At 41.9% G+C, this 15,708-nt stretch overlaps 1 protein-coding gene across 1 annotated transcript; it reads left to right on the top strand.

The window, feature by feature from the left end:
* Positions 1-578: 578 nt before the first annotated feature.
* Positions 579-14,820, top strand: rps6kal (ribosomal protein S6 kinase a, like). The gene is made up of 22 exons (XM_041047806.1): positions 579-879; positions 3,521-3,580; positions 3,684-3,800; positions 3,888-3,969; positions 4,113-4,193; positions 4,561-4,640; positions 5,358-5,464; positions 5,943-5,980; positions 6,138-6,280; positions 6,405-6,475; positions 6,600-6,688; positions 6,955-7,019; positions 7,485-7,587; positions 7,782-7,906; positions 8,035-8,157; positions 8,954-9,043; positions 9,129-9,287; positions 9,369-9,530; positions 9,690-9,766; positions 10,135-10,252; positions 10,533-10,673; positions 13,539-14,820. Exons 1-22 carry the CDS (start codon positions 853-855, stop codon positions 13,662-13,664), a joined length of 2,184 nt encoding a protein of 727 aa, XP_040903740.1. The 5' UTR covers positions 579-852; the 3' UTR covers positions 13,665-14,820.
* The last annotated feature ends 888 nt before the right edge of the window (positions 14,821-15,708 follow it).

The following is a 15,708-nucleotide window of genomic DNA, read 5'->3' as shown; positions in this document are numbered from 1 at the left end:
TCTTATTTTTAACAAGCCAACAGAGACTGTCCATAGTCAGGAAAATCAGTGATACTTGCCAAAATCGTCATAGTTGTGTTTGCAATTTCTAAGTTGAAATTGTGACTAAGAATAAACAAATGTAGACGTCCATTACCTCACCACACAAAGACTTTGTGCTTGTGGGTGGGAGAGCGACAGAGCTGCAGAGAAAGTGGATGAGCTTTAAGCCTCTTATTTCCACTTGGACTAGGGATGGACAGGCTTATGAAACAGTGGCTTTAAAACACTCAACTTACACCCGTAAGATCAGAGGCTTAGATTTATGGCTCACCACAAGAGGAGACTGTTTTGCTCCCTAATTTTACCCTGCGTCAACCATAAATTAAACTCCTTGTCTGTTACACTGGCGGTGACTATTTCAGTCGCAAGCAAATGTCCCATCACCCGGATGCATGTATGTCACTCGCAGTATGTCACAGCGCACCCCCACCGCCACCACGTCCTCCTCCCTCCTCTCTATCTCGAGATCCGCCGCTTTGGTTTGGACGGGGGAAATCCTTAACTGAATTGCGTCATAAATACGTCAATAAACTCTCATTCACTGACGACCAGGTACCACGGTAGCCGCCATATTCGCATCTATGGCAGGGTAGCGGTGCTCTCGGCGAGCGTATGGTCCAGTCATTAGCATCAACTATTCCCCGCACCGACCCCCCGATCCCATCCTGATCCCATCCCGCAGCCACACAGCTTGCATCTGATCATCAAAGCAGCACAGCCGGACTTCCACAGAGGGGAAGCCATGCAACGTGGAGCGGGGGTCTAGGTGAACTACGATGCCTTAGACTTGGAGAGGAATCCTGGCACAAGATGGAGGTAAACAGCGTTAGTAGTGAGGTGAGTTAACAAATGCGTGTCGTGCATATTAATTTGCTTAACACTGTTTTTGGTTTGTGCTGCCCCGTTAAGTTAGCTTGCCCTGCGAGGCTGGGTAGAGCTTAAATTCGCGTCACGACCTGCAGCGCACCGTGATGCATGCTAACACGCTAGCTAATGCTAACAGCTGGTTATGTGTTTATTTTTGTTGCACTGTCCGGACTTATTAGTTTGATCGCTGCCTGTCCGGGCCTTCTCCGCCATTCATTATTCCGCACAGAGGCCGGGCTCTTTATCCGACGACACATGACTTCCTCTCGGCTTTTGTTGTTATTTACACTTCTCAAGAGGAGTTTGCTTCATAGCTAGCTTAGCGTATATAGCATTAGCATATAGTTAGCTTGCTAGCTGACAGCTTGCAGGCTTGAAACTTAGAGACAAGTTTGTATTTTTTCGTCCAACCTCCACCGTCTAGTTAATGAAGAGCTGGTAAATGGCTTCTGTGTATTCATAGTCAGGTAATAAAACATTTCAGTAAGGTTACATATATTCAAAGTTTAACTCTAGATGGGTTAAATTTGGTCAGACGTCTACACAACTGAGGGCTGGCTTGTCAGCCTCGCAAGTGACTTAGTATTGGTGTTATTAGCTATAACTTCGGTATTTAAGCTACGCAGTAACTTATAATTTGATAAAACTATTCATCTACACAGCTGGCAGTTTGATAACTGTATTAGCAAAGTGAGGTAATGAATAAATATAACTGCTACTCTCAAATATGACAACATGGAACTCGGAATGCAAACTATGGTATTCATTAGAGGCTAACTTACCCCCTTCAGACCTCTAGTGAAACCAGTGATATCTTTTTAAAGACTTCTCAAAATACTGTCTTGTGACAACTGGGGAAAGGTTCAGTTTGCTTTTGCACGGGCCCCATGGTGAGATGTTTTTTTTTTTGTTTTCTTTTTTTCATGTGCAGCTAAGCCAATCTGACATCCTAAACCTCTCCATCTCTGAGATTCTTTGCAGTCTTTCACACCTACTGTCCAAACTGCCTGTCTGAGTGCTGTAACTGTTTTAAAGCCAGCAGAAAGCTATTGCAACATACACTTCTGACCTAGTCCAGTCTCTGTTTAACTGAACTCTCTGCCTTTCACAGTTCTTGAGAACTGTGCCACAGGATTCTTAGTATTTCTGCCAGTCTATTAAAAGACCTTAGTTTATGTGAGTGGTATGGTCATGCTGAATAATCTAAACTATGCTCTAAGTATTACTGTTTCAAAAAGTTTTTTTTTTTTTAATCTGTTGCAACAACTAAGGACTTTAATCTACCGTTCAGTGAACACTGCACCTTTGAAAGCTGCCAAGATAGCAGAAGCACAGAAGTAAACATCAAGCTTAACCACTTAAAATGGGCTAGTGGTGAAGCTGGCTAATCCGCCTTTTATCCGTTTTCATTTTCGTTTTTACTTTAAAGATGATGTTTAACTGAAGCTCTGTATGCCCGTGTCAGTAGATTGTGGGATGATTCTGTGTATGGCTGTCAGACATCTTTTCAAATGGCTGAAAAAGGCCGGTCTGGTTGTGCTGCAAGTGTAGGCTGCACTCTGTTACAAGCCGCGATGAGCCACAGCAAAGGTGGGAGTGAAAATGTATGTGTGAATTATGACACAAGCACTGCCCTGGCTTTGGCTAGCCTGGATGTTAATACATCGCAGATGCACCAAGGCTCATATATTTTGACACTTTTCTGTGTTATGTCTTGCCTTCTAGTGTATATGATGACTGATTTGAATTTTTATGTTGTTAATGTCATCTTACATCATTAAGATATTGGAAAGTGGTTTGTTGGCCTCTGTTCTGTGGATGTACGTGAGTGTATGTTGGTGGCTCCACCCACTGAGTGGGCTTGCGTAGCGCTATGACTCATCCCCCCCTCTTCAGAGGCTTGATGGAATTCAACACACACAAACACACTGGACTGAATACATCATGCAGACTGAGCTTCAGCACAGAACTGAAATATGCAGACCTGGATAATGTTATTGTGGTCCGTTTATTGTCTGATTTACTTAAGATATCTGACATTCCTCTGCTGACAATATCATCACAGTGTATAATAAACAGAAGAGAGGCATAAGACAGGCTCCTGAATGTTACTCTTTTAGTAGAACAAAGCTTTCCTATCTGTGGTCATTTAAAAAAAAAGAAAGGCATCTTGCCACCGCTGTCAGCCAGAAGCCCTAAAAGAATCAGACCCTAGTTTGTCCTCAAGAGGCTGAATGCTGACTGCAGCCCTAGCAAACATCAGCCTCCCAGAGCCAGTCAGACATGTTGTTTTTGCCCTGCCTGGGGATTAAGCTAGAATGCTAATAATGAGGGGCTTTATAGGAACAGGATGAGAGCTGGACAGCTGGACGGGCTTAAAGTATGGACTCCATACTGTTTGACAACAAATAGAGCTTCAGTTGGAGAAGTGAAATCGCACTGTTATTGTATGTGACTCATCGATTTCATCTGTTGAATCTTCCATCATACATGTGGGCGTGCAGCAGCTGCAGTCATAGTCCTGCTCAGCTGAAAACAAGGATGAACAAGCGTTGTGGAAGTCTTTACTGTTGCCGACTCCTCTGATGAAAATTTGTGGTTTTGGCTGCAGGTCAATGGACATCAGATCATGGACGAGCCCATGGAGGAGGGAGAGTCTTTCTCACACTGTGTAAGTAACGATTGGCTTTAGATCTTAGAGCAAGTGTGTGTGCATTTAAGATGACAGACCTTCAGTATTGCGTGCTTGTCTCATACTGATACTCCTTGTGTAGGATGATGGGACATATAAGGAGATTCCTATCACCCACCACGTGAAAGAGGGCTGTGAGAAAGCTGATCCTTCTCAGTTTGAACTGCTCAAAGTCCTCGGCCAGGGCTCTTTTGGCAAGGTGAGGAAACGCAGCAAACCGATCCAATATTTCCATCAGTGCACTCGTAGGCGTTTGTATCTTGCTAAATTTCTCTCGCTCTCTCAGGTATTCCTTGTCAGGAAGATCGTGGGTCCAGATGCTGGTCAGTTATATGCAATGAAAGTTCTAAAAAAGGCATCTTTGAAAGGTAGTGCAACTTTGTTTTCGTTTTTTTTTTTTTTTTTATTCTACATCCACAAAAAAACACCACAGCAGCAGTCGGCCAGTATATTCTGTCCTCAGTGCTGAATTTCCCTCTCATGCTGTCCCCTTGCTGTTTTGTCTCTCCAGTCAGGGACAGAGTTCGCACTAAGATGGAAAGAGACATTTTAGTGGAAGTCAATCACCCCTTCATAGTGAAATTGCACTACGGTAAGAGGAACACTCCTAATTATGTAGTATGCAGGCGATTATATTGGATCATGCAGATTTAGTGGTTGAATTCAGGATTGGATCCTTTTGTGCATCTTCATGTTCCAAACATAAGCCTGTGTCCTTACAGAGCTATTGAACAGGACTTAGCCCCACTTATTATATCAGTTTTTAACATAGGCTCAAGCTAATATATACTTTTATCCTGATATCAGTATCATCGTTGCCAATGTCAACAAGCTATTGCTGTTCAAAGTGAGCTGCAGCGTTTACATGTGCCACCTTGTAGCCCAAACACCTGAGCAGCTCTGTTAAATCAGAATGTAATTAGCTTGTGGATAAATTATTTGTCTCCTTGTGTCCCCAGCCTTTCAGACAGAAGGGAAACTGTATTTAATACTGGACTTTCTCAGGGGAGGGGATGTATTCACTCGCTTATCCAAAGAGGTAAGCTGACTGACCTTCTGTTCCCTGACATCTCATTACACTTTTAGCTTATTTGCACCCTTTTCTATCTATTATTTGGTTCTGTGTGAAAAGTATGGCTTGTCCTTTACATTCAAAGATTACATTTTTTTTTAACCTCATGTGTAAACATATTGGTGAAAATCAGAGCTACATATGCCACAAGGTTCCTTTATAAACCCATAGGAACAGTTAAAATGACAGCTACAGATGGAACAGGTGCAAATTTAGCTTGCATGAATATTTTATTTATTTCATAAGAGCATAAGTACTGCCAAGTCATTTGTTTGTCCTGTTTTCTGTTTGCTTTTATTGAAATTGTGACTTAAATTCCTCACGGAAATGCAAGCGCTTCTCTTGGAATCCGTATTCGCTTTTTCGATCATCAGTTGCTTCTTGTCAGTCAGAGGCTCAGAACAGCTCTTTTCAAATGCTTTCAGGGAACTCAGACAATGTGTGATTGTTCTCTAGACAAACCTTGTGTTGAAAGCATGTCTCAGAACCAAAGCGATAGCTGCTGGCAATGTCAAATCAACAGCTTGCTGAATCGTGTAACCTATTTGAAATGTTGATATTGTGACAATAATAATACTCTGTTTTCTCTGTTTGTGGTTACTGAAGTTGTGTTTTTATTTTCTTTGCTGCTGAATTTCTCTCCTCTTCTGAGTTCAGAGAGTAAATGTGTCCAGTTCTTATCAGGTTATGTTTACAGAGGAAGATGTGAAATTCTACCTTGCAGAGCTGGCCCTGGCCCTCGACCATCTGCACAACCTGGGCATAGTTTACAGAGATCTCAAGCCAGAGAAGTATGAATCCTAGACCTCACCTACACCTTTTGACCTTTCACACTCTAACCCAACAGCACACCCACGTCAACCCCCAATACAGAAAGAACTTGCACAGCTGTAGTTTGCTTTTTGTCCATTACAAACATCTGTTCTCATGAGTACAAAACCACTGCTGATTTTGGACTCGTCACCTCTGATCTACAGTATTACCTAACAACAGCAGGTGGAGCTTGTTAAGAGGCATTACTCATTGTTTTATACTGCTGATAATTAACATTTAAAACTGAATATGTTTCCATTAGCAGTTTTCTGTTTAGAATTAAAATGATCATGGTCTTATATAAATTCTTCTAGAAGATCATTTACATCTCCCTCATATGCATAAATATATACAAAACAAAGACATGAGATGATACAACCATTGTAGTATTGTTAACTTGTCATGAAGAATTGTTTGAAGCTCACCTGTGGAAAAAAAACTGTTCCTGTCTTTCAGCATCTTACTTGATGAAGCTGGACACATAAAGTTAACAGGTATGTTACAGACTAATTAATGGCAAATTACTGTAACATACATGTGATGTTTGACATATTGTTTTATTCTTAAGAGTAGTTGAACAGGTTAATACAGTTAATAACAGTTTTTGTTTCATATTAAATTTGTGTTTTACTTTTCCTTGCTGTTGTGCAGACTTTGGCTTGAGTAAAGAGTCAGTAGATGCTGATAAGAAGGCGTATTCCTTCTGTGGTACGGTGGAGTATATGGCCCCTGAGGTGGTCAACAGGAGAGGACACACGCAGAGTGCAGACTGGTGGTCTCTTGGAGTACTCATGGTACACAAGTTCAAACAAATTTACACACAGGCAGCTTCATCTTTTTTTGCTTTGACATTAATATGAAGTGATTAGAAAACAGTTGAGTTGATTATATTTCTTTTTTTTCGGTGTGCGTTTTCAGTTCGAGATGCTAACGGGGACATTACCATTCCAAGGGAAAGACCGCAACGAGACCATGAACATGATTCTCAAGTAAGTCATCATGCACTGCAGGATTAAGGCGCTCAAAGCATGACAGAAGTCTTAAAACTCATCATATATGTTAAGTGATGATTCTTGTTGTCTATATTCACCTCTTGCTTTTGTTTCCCTCCAGAGCTAAGTTGGGAATGCCCCAGTTCCTAAGTTTGGAGGCCCAGAGTTTGCTGAGAATGCTGTTTAAACGTAACCCTGCTAACAGACTAGGTAAGGTGCATTACAGCTGTCTGTGTGTGAGTCTGTGTGTGTGTGTGTGTGCGTGCGTGTGCAGACCTGTTCGAATAAAAGAAAATGAGCTGCGTTGATCCTCACATTGCGCCACTCGCTTAGCTCGAGCTCGTTAACATTTTGGCATCCACTTAAATCACATGCTGAAAACCACTGAGAGAAAAATGTGTGAATGTGTTGATCCTCTGAAAACAATAAAAACCAGCGTGCCAGGTTAACTGAACCAGACTGATCTGTGTCTTTAGGGGCCGGTCCCGATGGAGTGGAGGAGATCAAACGCCATGCTTTCTTTTCCACCATCGACTGGAATGTGAGCATGCTCACACATACACACATACACACACACACATCCACACACACACACACACATCCACACGCCTCTCTCCTATTTCTCAGCGACCCACACACACATGTAACTCTCCAAGCTTCTGTTGAGGATTCACACCTAGCAAATGGTTGGCTTGGTGACTACTGGCCATCACTCTAGGCCATGCCAGCTATGTTTGTGCGTGTGTGTGTGTGTGTCTGGGCAGAGGGCCAGTTCTCACTGTGTGTGCACTAATAGCCCGGTGTGAGTGTTTAAGAGCCAGCAGGATGCTATTGGCCAGACCGAGCAGAAGAGAGAGTGGAGGGGGTTAATCTGGGAGGGGTCTTGGCTTCTCTTCCACATAAGTTCACACACTCCAAACAGCCTGTGGTAGGGTTTGATTTCACGTGTGTGTGTGTTTTTTTTTTGTTGTTGTTGTTTTCATGGGTGTATCTGCATTTTCTTCAGAAACTGTACAGGAGAGAGCTCCAGCCCCCATTCAAGCCTGCAGCAGGAAAACCAGATGACACATTCTGCTTCGACCCAGAGTTCACCGCTAAAACGCCTAAAGGTAACTCTACAGCACACCTACACCTTCACGCACACACACACACACACATGTTCTGTTCACACGCGTTTCAGGTTAAAAACAACAGCCACTCCTGCAGCCATGGAAACTGCAACTGAGCCTGACAACAACTCCAAAATTTAGTGGGTGGGTGTTTGTTCATCTCTCTATATTATGAATTATCTTTGTATATTTAGACTCCCCAGGTATCCCGCCCAGTGCTAACGCCCACCAGCTCTTCAAAGGCTTCAGTTTTGTTGCTCCAACCCCTATGGACGAGAACAAGAGCTCCCCACTGCTCAGCATCCTCCCTATCGTTCAGGTGAACACACATTATCTATACTTTATGTGTTTACTCTTTTGTGTGAACCTCTTAGCAGATTTAATTCCGGTTAATATAAAACAGTATGTACTGTAATGTAACACATGTTCATATCCTGTTGCTTGCAGATGCACACGGGCTCAGCCAAGTTCTCTGATCTGTACGAGCTGCAGGAGGACATAGGGGTTGGCTCTTACTCCATTTGTAAACGCTGTGTACACCGAGTCTCTGCCATGGACTATGCTGTGAAGGTAACCACGTACAAAAGCAATAGTAACTGTTTGTTTAATGAATTTTATTTTGATAGTGAACAGAAACCTTTAATTACCTTCAGAGTCAGAATTTGGCCAAAGTGAGCCATAACCTTGTTTGTTTGGGTTTGAGGCATTTACATTTGTTAAGTACCAAGTCAGTTAAATCTGAGCTTTCAGGAAATGTTGAGAATCCCAGTCACGGTAAAGACTTCGATATTGAGATTATCACTATTTACAAGTTGGAAACTGGTAATTAGACAAACGCTGATATGACACGAGTGGCATAAGTGGCTTACTCAAAAGCACATCAGCAGTGAATAATTAAGACATACAGTGTCTCTCCAGCATCAGCAAAATGTACAGTACTGTCAAACTCTGTATGTTTTGAAACCAATTTGAAGGCTGTAGTTGGTCAGCTTTAAAAAAAAAAAGCTCTGGTTGAATGTGTGAAGGGACAGTTTTATACATTGCTGTCTCTATAGTGTGGGTTCATAGGGAGATTCTAAACCTTGGTATATGTGAAAGTGCTGTAAGTGAAATAATTATGTTTAATGTGATTGGTGATACCAGTACACCAGAAGAGGGCAGCACAGCTTCAGCATCTGAACCCATATTGAGGCAACTTCTTAAAACTTTGTTAGGGCAGCGATTTGGTGTTTTAAGTGTCAGAGGTAGTTTAGATTTTTAAATGCACAGTAGATTGATGTTTTTATTTTTTTTCCCCAGTTGACTCAGGCAGTACGTTGTGCCATCTGACACTAACTACTGTTATCTGTGTTTCCACTTGCCACAGATTATAGACAAAAGTAAGAGGGACCCCTCTGAAGAGATTGAAATCCTGATGCGATACGGACAGCACCCCAACATCATCACTCTGAAAGACGTCAGTAACTTTTGCGTGTGAGCTTTCAAAAACAATAAGGTTTTAAAGAGTTTGTTAACATACTGAGTGGTTGTGTTTGTGTCAGGTGTATGACGAGGGCAGGTATGTTTACCTGGTGACGGAGCTGATGAAGGGAGGGGAGCTGCTGGATAAGATCCTCAGGCAGAAGTTCTTCTCTGAGAGAGAGGCCAGTGCTGTGCTCTACACCATCACCAAGACTGTTGACTACCTCCACTGCCAAGGGGTGAGGAAACACTCCCGTGCATGTACAACCATACATGAAATTCAAAACTCTTTCTTAATGTTTTCTTCTCCTTCTCCGCAGGTGGTACACCGAGACCTGAAACCCAGTAACATCCTGTATATGGATGACTCGGGTAATCCTGATTCTATCAGGATCTGTGACTTTGGATTCGCCAAGCAGCTTCGGGGGGGCAACGGCCTCCTCCTCACCCCCTGTTACACCGCCAACTTTGTGGCACCAGAGGTGAGCGAAGAAAAATGATAGAAACACCAAGAAAACAAAAGGAAATGAAAGATCTGACACCTGGAAGATACAGTTTAGAAATATGGAAAAAGAAATATAATGGGAGAAAGGATGAATCCCTAACAGTGTGTGTGTCTTTCTTTCTTTGTGTGTGTCTAGGTACTAATGCGTCAGGGTTATGATGCAGCTTGTGATATATGGAGTCTTGGAGTTCTACTGTATACAATGCTGGCAGGGTAAGACTGCACTTCTGAGCAGCTGCTGGGTAATTTGGCTTAAATGTGGGTGGGAATGATTAATCGTGAAGTGTGAGGTGTCCAGCTTTCTCACTCAGTCTAATGCTTTGCAGAATAGAGGTCGTACATCAGTGCTCCTGTCGCTTACTTCTCTCGTGCTGTTGGTGTTATTATGGATAATAAGCGAGCGCAGGCTGGAGTTTGGGGCAGTGGATTAAACATTTTCCCGTTGTAAATTTTACCACCCCCCTCCCTGCACCGTTTCACATAGTTGTATTCATGAAGTGTACAGAAGGATGTGTGAACTGAAACACTGTGTGTGATATGATTACGTGTTTCCCTAACTTCTCCTTTTACCTCCCTGTCAGGTACACGCCGTTTGCTAATGGGCCAAACGACACGCCGGAGGAGATTCTGCTCCGGATAGGGTCTGGAAAGTTCTCTTTGACAGGTGGCAACTGGGATACAGTATCAGACACCTCAAAGGTACACACACTGATGGTGTGTCTTTGAAGCACACTCGCCAGCAGATGTTGTAAAACCAAAGAGACGACTGAACAACAAAGACAGCATCTTTTTCTTAGGTGTATTTAAACGGTTGAGACACATCATGAGCTTATCTACCAGTGAAAAATCAGCCACTACTGTCTAAGGCGACACATCAAATAAACTTTAATAGCATATTAGTTCATAGTAAGGAAGGACACTTGTAAGTCTGCTCTTTCCTCATATACTTTCATGACTGGATGTGTGTTGTATGTTTCAGGACCTGCTGTCCCATATGCTCCATGTGGACCCTCACCAGCGATACACAGCAGACCAGGTTCTAAAGCATTCCTGGATCACCTGCAGAGATGCGCTCCCACACTTCCAGCTCACACGCCACGATGCACCGCACCTCGTCAAGGTGAGCACGTAGCCTGCTAACTAACAGAGACACACACACACACACAGGCCCGTTTGTTACCATGTAGGAGAATTTAAAGGTTAGTAGCACCTCTGTGCTTGTGCTGACCTCACGGGCAATGATACTTTACTCTGCGTTTCTAAGCATAGATGCACACAATCCCTCCACACCAGAAGAGGGTCAGAGCTCTTCTACCTGATATCATACCTTTGCCGTGCCTGTGCAGCGATTCATCCACTTCTGATCTTAACTATTACTAAAAACTAGCCCCAGCACAGCAGGTGTGTCCACTCTTCCATCTAATTTTGCTGCTTGACCTGGTCAGATGCTTCTTTCAAATGGAACTCATGGGTCATTTTTTCGATGTGGGCAGACGAGTACCTAATACCCTTAACGTTCAAGTAGTTTCAGTAGCGAGAACACTGTTGCTTGGCAACGGACAACGAAAATAATGGATGATGCTTTGTTCACTTTTTAAAAATGGTGAATTGGTTTTGTTTGTGTGCGTGTATCAGTTTTTATTCCAACATCATTTTTAGGAACGAGAAGAGTAGATAACAAAACTGACGTCAAAAATGATAAGAACGTCCGTGGCTGCCAATATAAAAACATCAGTGCTCATCAGAAATAGTGAACTGGAAGTTATAAGAAACTTTTCACTTATAACATTACAGGGTCCTTATCAGCATACTTGAAGGCACAAAAAGTCATAGTAAAAAAAAAAAGAAACAGAGAACAACTGATCATTGTAGTCGTCCTTTTCTCCTCTAACCTCCCCCCTTCAAAGTGAGAGCTAGTCTGAGCAGCATCCTTACCAAGCGCTCGTACCACCTAAGTTGACCTCTCTTAATCTCAGAGAGCAGCAGCTGTATACAGAGGCACTCTCAAACTGCTGAACACTTCACCTGGTCATGCAGAGGAAGGTCAGTCACCCTGCACAGGAATCTGCTTCCATCTGTGATCTTGTTCTTTCGGATACAACCCAAAGCCTGTGATCATAGGTGAGGGCTGGAGCAAAGATCAACAGTAAATTGAGAGCTTCGCTTTACAGCTCAGTTCGCTCCTCACCATTTAAACAGCAGATGGTCTCAAATCTTCCTTGGTGCCATCATATAGGTCTTTCCCATTGCATTTTCTTTGAAGATGTTTATTTCTTTAATGTAACAGAGAAGCAGAAAGGGGTGACTCCTGTCTTACTTTTGGCTTTGGTTGAAAAATGTTTACCAGTCACAGGAATACAGCTTTTTAAGTCATACTTGTCTTGAACCCCAGAAGAACCTCGATTTTTTTCAATGCAAAGATTAAACAAGAGATTAGAAAAGATCTTGACCCAAACTACTAGTTCCTGTCAAGATTTCCTGTAGTAAAAAACACCTATTATTATTATTATTATTATTATTATTATTATTATTTCTGGGGTCTGGTGACTGTGAAAGCCAGCAGCAGAAACAAGGTCATGGAACAATTTTAATGCCTGTGTGCTGTGACGTTGCTCATTATCCAAGGATAGTAACACCATGAAAGGACGCACCTGGTCAGGAACAGTATTCAGCTCTGACATATAAGAAAAGCTCTTTTGATTTCCAGCATCATTACCACCCCCCCACCACCACACTATACAGTGAACATCAGGTAAGACTGATGGTTGAGTGTATTCACACCGGTTACATTCAGATTCACTCTGCTATCAGCACGACAGTGACCAAAGATTGTTTTTCTTCTGTTCAGTCCCAATTTTAGTGTCGACAAGTGTCGACTCACTCTTAGTCATGAATCCCACTGCTGTCAACAATCTATTCCTGCTCCTCTCCTCTCTCCCACACGTGATTCAAGGCCTGAAAAATGGTTTCTATTGAAAAGCCCTTGCTGAACACTGCTGTCATGAGGTGTTGTTTGCGTACCTTTGGCCTTTACATTAGTGTAAACAAGTCTTTCTCTGGAACTCTCATCCGTTCCACACCTTTTCTGTCAGGTTTTTGACCACATTAAGTATGTGTGTTTTTTTTTCTTTACAGTGGTAGAAGAGACATGACAGGACATTGGGGGTGGGGATGGGGGTGGGGCGTTACCAGAGATGTTGTGATTACACAGTCTGCCTCTTAAGCCCCACACCACCAGGATGCCTCTAAAGCGTGTGTCGTATTAATTGTAACTGAACCTCTTTGAACTTGACGGCCTGCACTGTTGCCCCCTGTAGTTGCCTGTAATTTTGATGATGTAAGAATTTTTTCTGTCCGCGCTTGTTAAAAGCCCTACGCTGTGAGGGGTCTCAGTGCTGCTCCCACTCTGCAGGGTTATTTATTTATTTTTTCTTTTTTTAAATAATGCATGACGTGTTTCTGATTCATCTCTAGATAAGTGGGTGGCTCCAGCATAAACAAATGTAGTGTTAAACAACATTGAATGAGCTGAACTTTAAAGTAACTCACCCAGTATCTTGATAAACCCATCAAGTAGAACTGGAGCTATTAGTTGATCAATCGATTTGTTGATTAACAGAAAATTGAAACTCTTTTGGTAATAGATTAATCGTTTGAGTCATTTTTTAAGCAAAATGCCAAATATATTGTTCGTTTTTCGTTTCAAATGACAGTAAACTAAACATCTTTGAGTTTTGTACTCAAAGTCACACAAAACAAGACCTCTGAATATGTCAACTGGGTCTCTAGGAAAAGTTGATTGACGTGTTTTGCTGTTTTCTTCAATTTAATTGAGAAAATAATCAATATTAGTCAAAGGTGATACTCATACTGTCCTTTTGCTGCTTTTGTTTTTGTGTGTACAAGTTGGTCATGTAGAGATATAATAGTGGAGAGTTGTGTATCCTCAAAGTTAAATCCAAGTATCCATGTGGTTGTTTTCCAGGGAGCCATGGCTGCCACTTATTCAGCACTGAGCCAGAAGACAAGTCAGCCGGTGTTGGAGCCCGTGGCGGCGTCCAGTCTAGCGCAGAGACGCAGCATGAAGAAACTCACCTCAACAGACATGTAGACACACACCGCCCGCCCTCCAGTTTTGACCTCACTCTCAGTCGGACTCTCAAATGCAGATGCACACACATACACACACATATACACACACACACACAGACCGATGTCCTGGCCAGTCAGACCCACTGTCTCCCTTTTTTTTTTAACCTATTTATTTGACACACCATACAACATATGCACTCACACCCACCTTACATGCACGCACACACTGGACGGGGTTGCATTGTGAAGAAGTCAGCTGAAGAGGAAGAGGGGAAACTCACATATCTGTTACTGCTGGGGAGACAGACTTGTATTTATTTCCACAGCTTTCATATGCACTTGCCCTCCTCGCCTTTCATTCTTTCTTCCTCGTTGTGGGGAAGAAACGCACCAGCTGATGTTCTCCTTCACTGTGATTGGCTGAGTCAAAGCTGCTTCGGTAAACTGTGCCCCCCCACTGCTCTTCATCTGCGCTCTGCCATCCTCCTCGTCCTCCTCAGTTCTCTCTCCTTCCCTGGTTTGCTTTTGCTCTCTTTAACCTCTTTTCTTCAAAGTGAAGTTATGGTTTATGTGTGAGAGTGTTGGCGTGATGATGTTGACTGAGGGACATTGTATGACTGTTTCTTCTCTTAAAAAAAAAAAAAAAAAAAGGTATGATTCTGCTTGTGGCGGATTAAAAAAAGTCCCTCAGGATCAGTATCATCTTCCAGCACTTTTGGTAACATAAATGCATGTGTGGACACAACCTGTATTTCTTTTCCCTGAAAATTGACCGTCTGACTCATGTTACTTTGTGATGCTAACAGTGTATCAAAGAGGTAAAATAAGCTGCAGATGGACAAAAGATAATGTCTAGAGTTCGAAGGTGAAACAATGTGGTAACGATAACAGAATTTAGTTTGCAAAAAATATATAAATATATATATATAATGAAGATTATGAAGATGAAGAGCATGTGGGGGAGCTGTAGGAATTTCTCTGGGGGGGACGGGACGCACCCCGTCAAACCAGAGAGGCTGAATCTTAAAAAAAGAAAAAAATATTTCCATGGATATCTCTTCAAAAAGACATTGTGGAAATTGTATGATATTGTATTTATTTCATTTGATTTTTAAGATTCTATTTTTCTTTCAAGTTCTGTATATATTGACATTAAAGATCATTATTGACATGCACTCACTGTCTGAGCTGGTTTGTCCGGTCACAGACACGCACCCAGACTTCTGTTTGTCATTCATAATAAATTAAAAATGACAATTTAAGGTAACAACTACACAACTGCTATTAGAACCTGATCATCAGTATAACATCTTAAAGCAGGACTATTATTTTGAAATGTCTATCTGTGACATAGTGTCAGTAACACAAGTAGAACAGAATTATAAAGCCAGCAAATTAAATGTGTGTATAATACAATATACAGTGCAATAAGCCACTGGTCACACCAGACCAAGACATGTTTATCTAATGAATGAAATAAATATGTTTTATAAATTATGAATTGAACTTTAAATTTCAAGGAACAAGTTTGTGTGCTGACTTTTCCCAGCCACTGCTCACTTTAAAGGATTAGTTCATGTAAATAAACAAAGAACTACTTTTTCTCTCTTGCTTCTGTCCACAGCAAAGATTTCTTTTTTTTTTAGCCCAATTTCTGCAACTAACTCACTATGATGTAGGTGAGTGTAATGTTTGCTGTACTTTCCTTTAAAGAAAAAAAGCTCCAGGTGCTTATCATCTGTAGGTTCATCACTAAGTGTGATCCCTTTCACATTAAGGTAAGTTTTGATCAGTTATTGATATAAAAATATTGATTACTGTACCTTTAACCATAAACAATTTTACCAGCAAGATCACACGAAGGGAGAAAATACATATATACTTTGTAATCTGGGTGAAACAGTCCTTGAGAATCATGGCCACATCTGAAGCACTGACATTTCCCTTTGTTTCCTCCCCTGACAAACCTATATGAGATGCATAGTGTAGTAGCCACCACTAGGTGGTAACACTGTCCAGTGCACGAGAAGTTACATGGCAGTTGAACAGAACGTCCCTCTGTG

This window comes from Toxotes jaculatrix, chromosome 10, assembly GCF_017976425.1.
Source record: "Toxotes jaculatrix isolate fToxJac2 chromosome 10, fToxJac2.pri, whole genome shotgun sequence".
NCBI lineage: Eukaryota > Metazoa > Chordata > Actinopteri > Toxotidae > Toxotes > Toxotes jaculatrix.
Note: the sequence above shows the minus strand (reverse complement) of the source record. Positions and strands in the feature narration are given on the sequence as shown.

Coding starts and splice junctions, on each gene's coding strand:
- rps6kal (XM_041047806.1), top strand. CDS start 853: ATGGAGGTAAACAGCGTTAGTAGTGAG. Junction 4,194..4,560: donor CATAGTGAAATTGCACTACG/GTAAGAGGAACA, acceptor TTGTGTCCCCAG/CCTTTCAGACAGAAGGGAAA. Junction 6,281..6,404: donor GGTCTCTTGGAGTACTCATG/GTACACAAGTTC, acceptor GTGCGTTTTCAG/TTCGAGATGCTAACGGGGAC.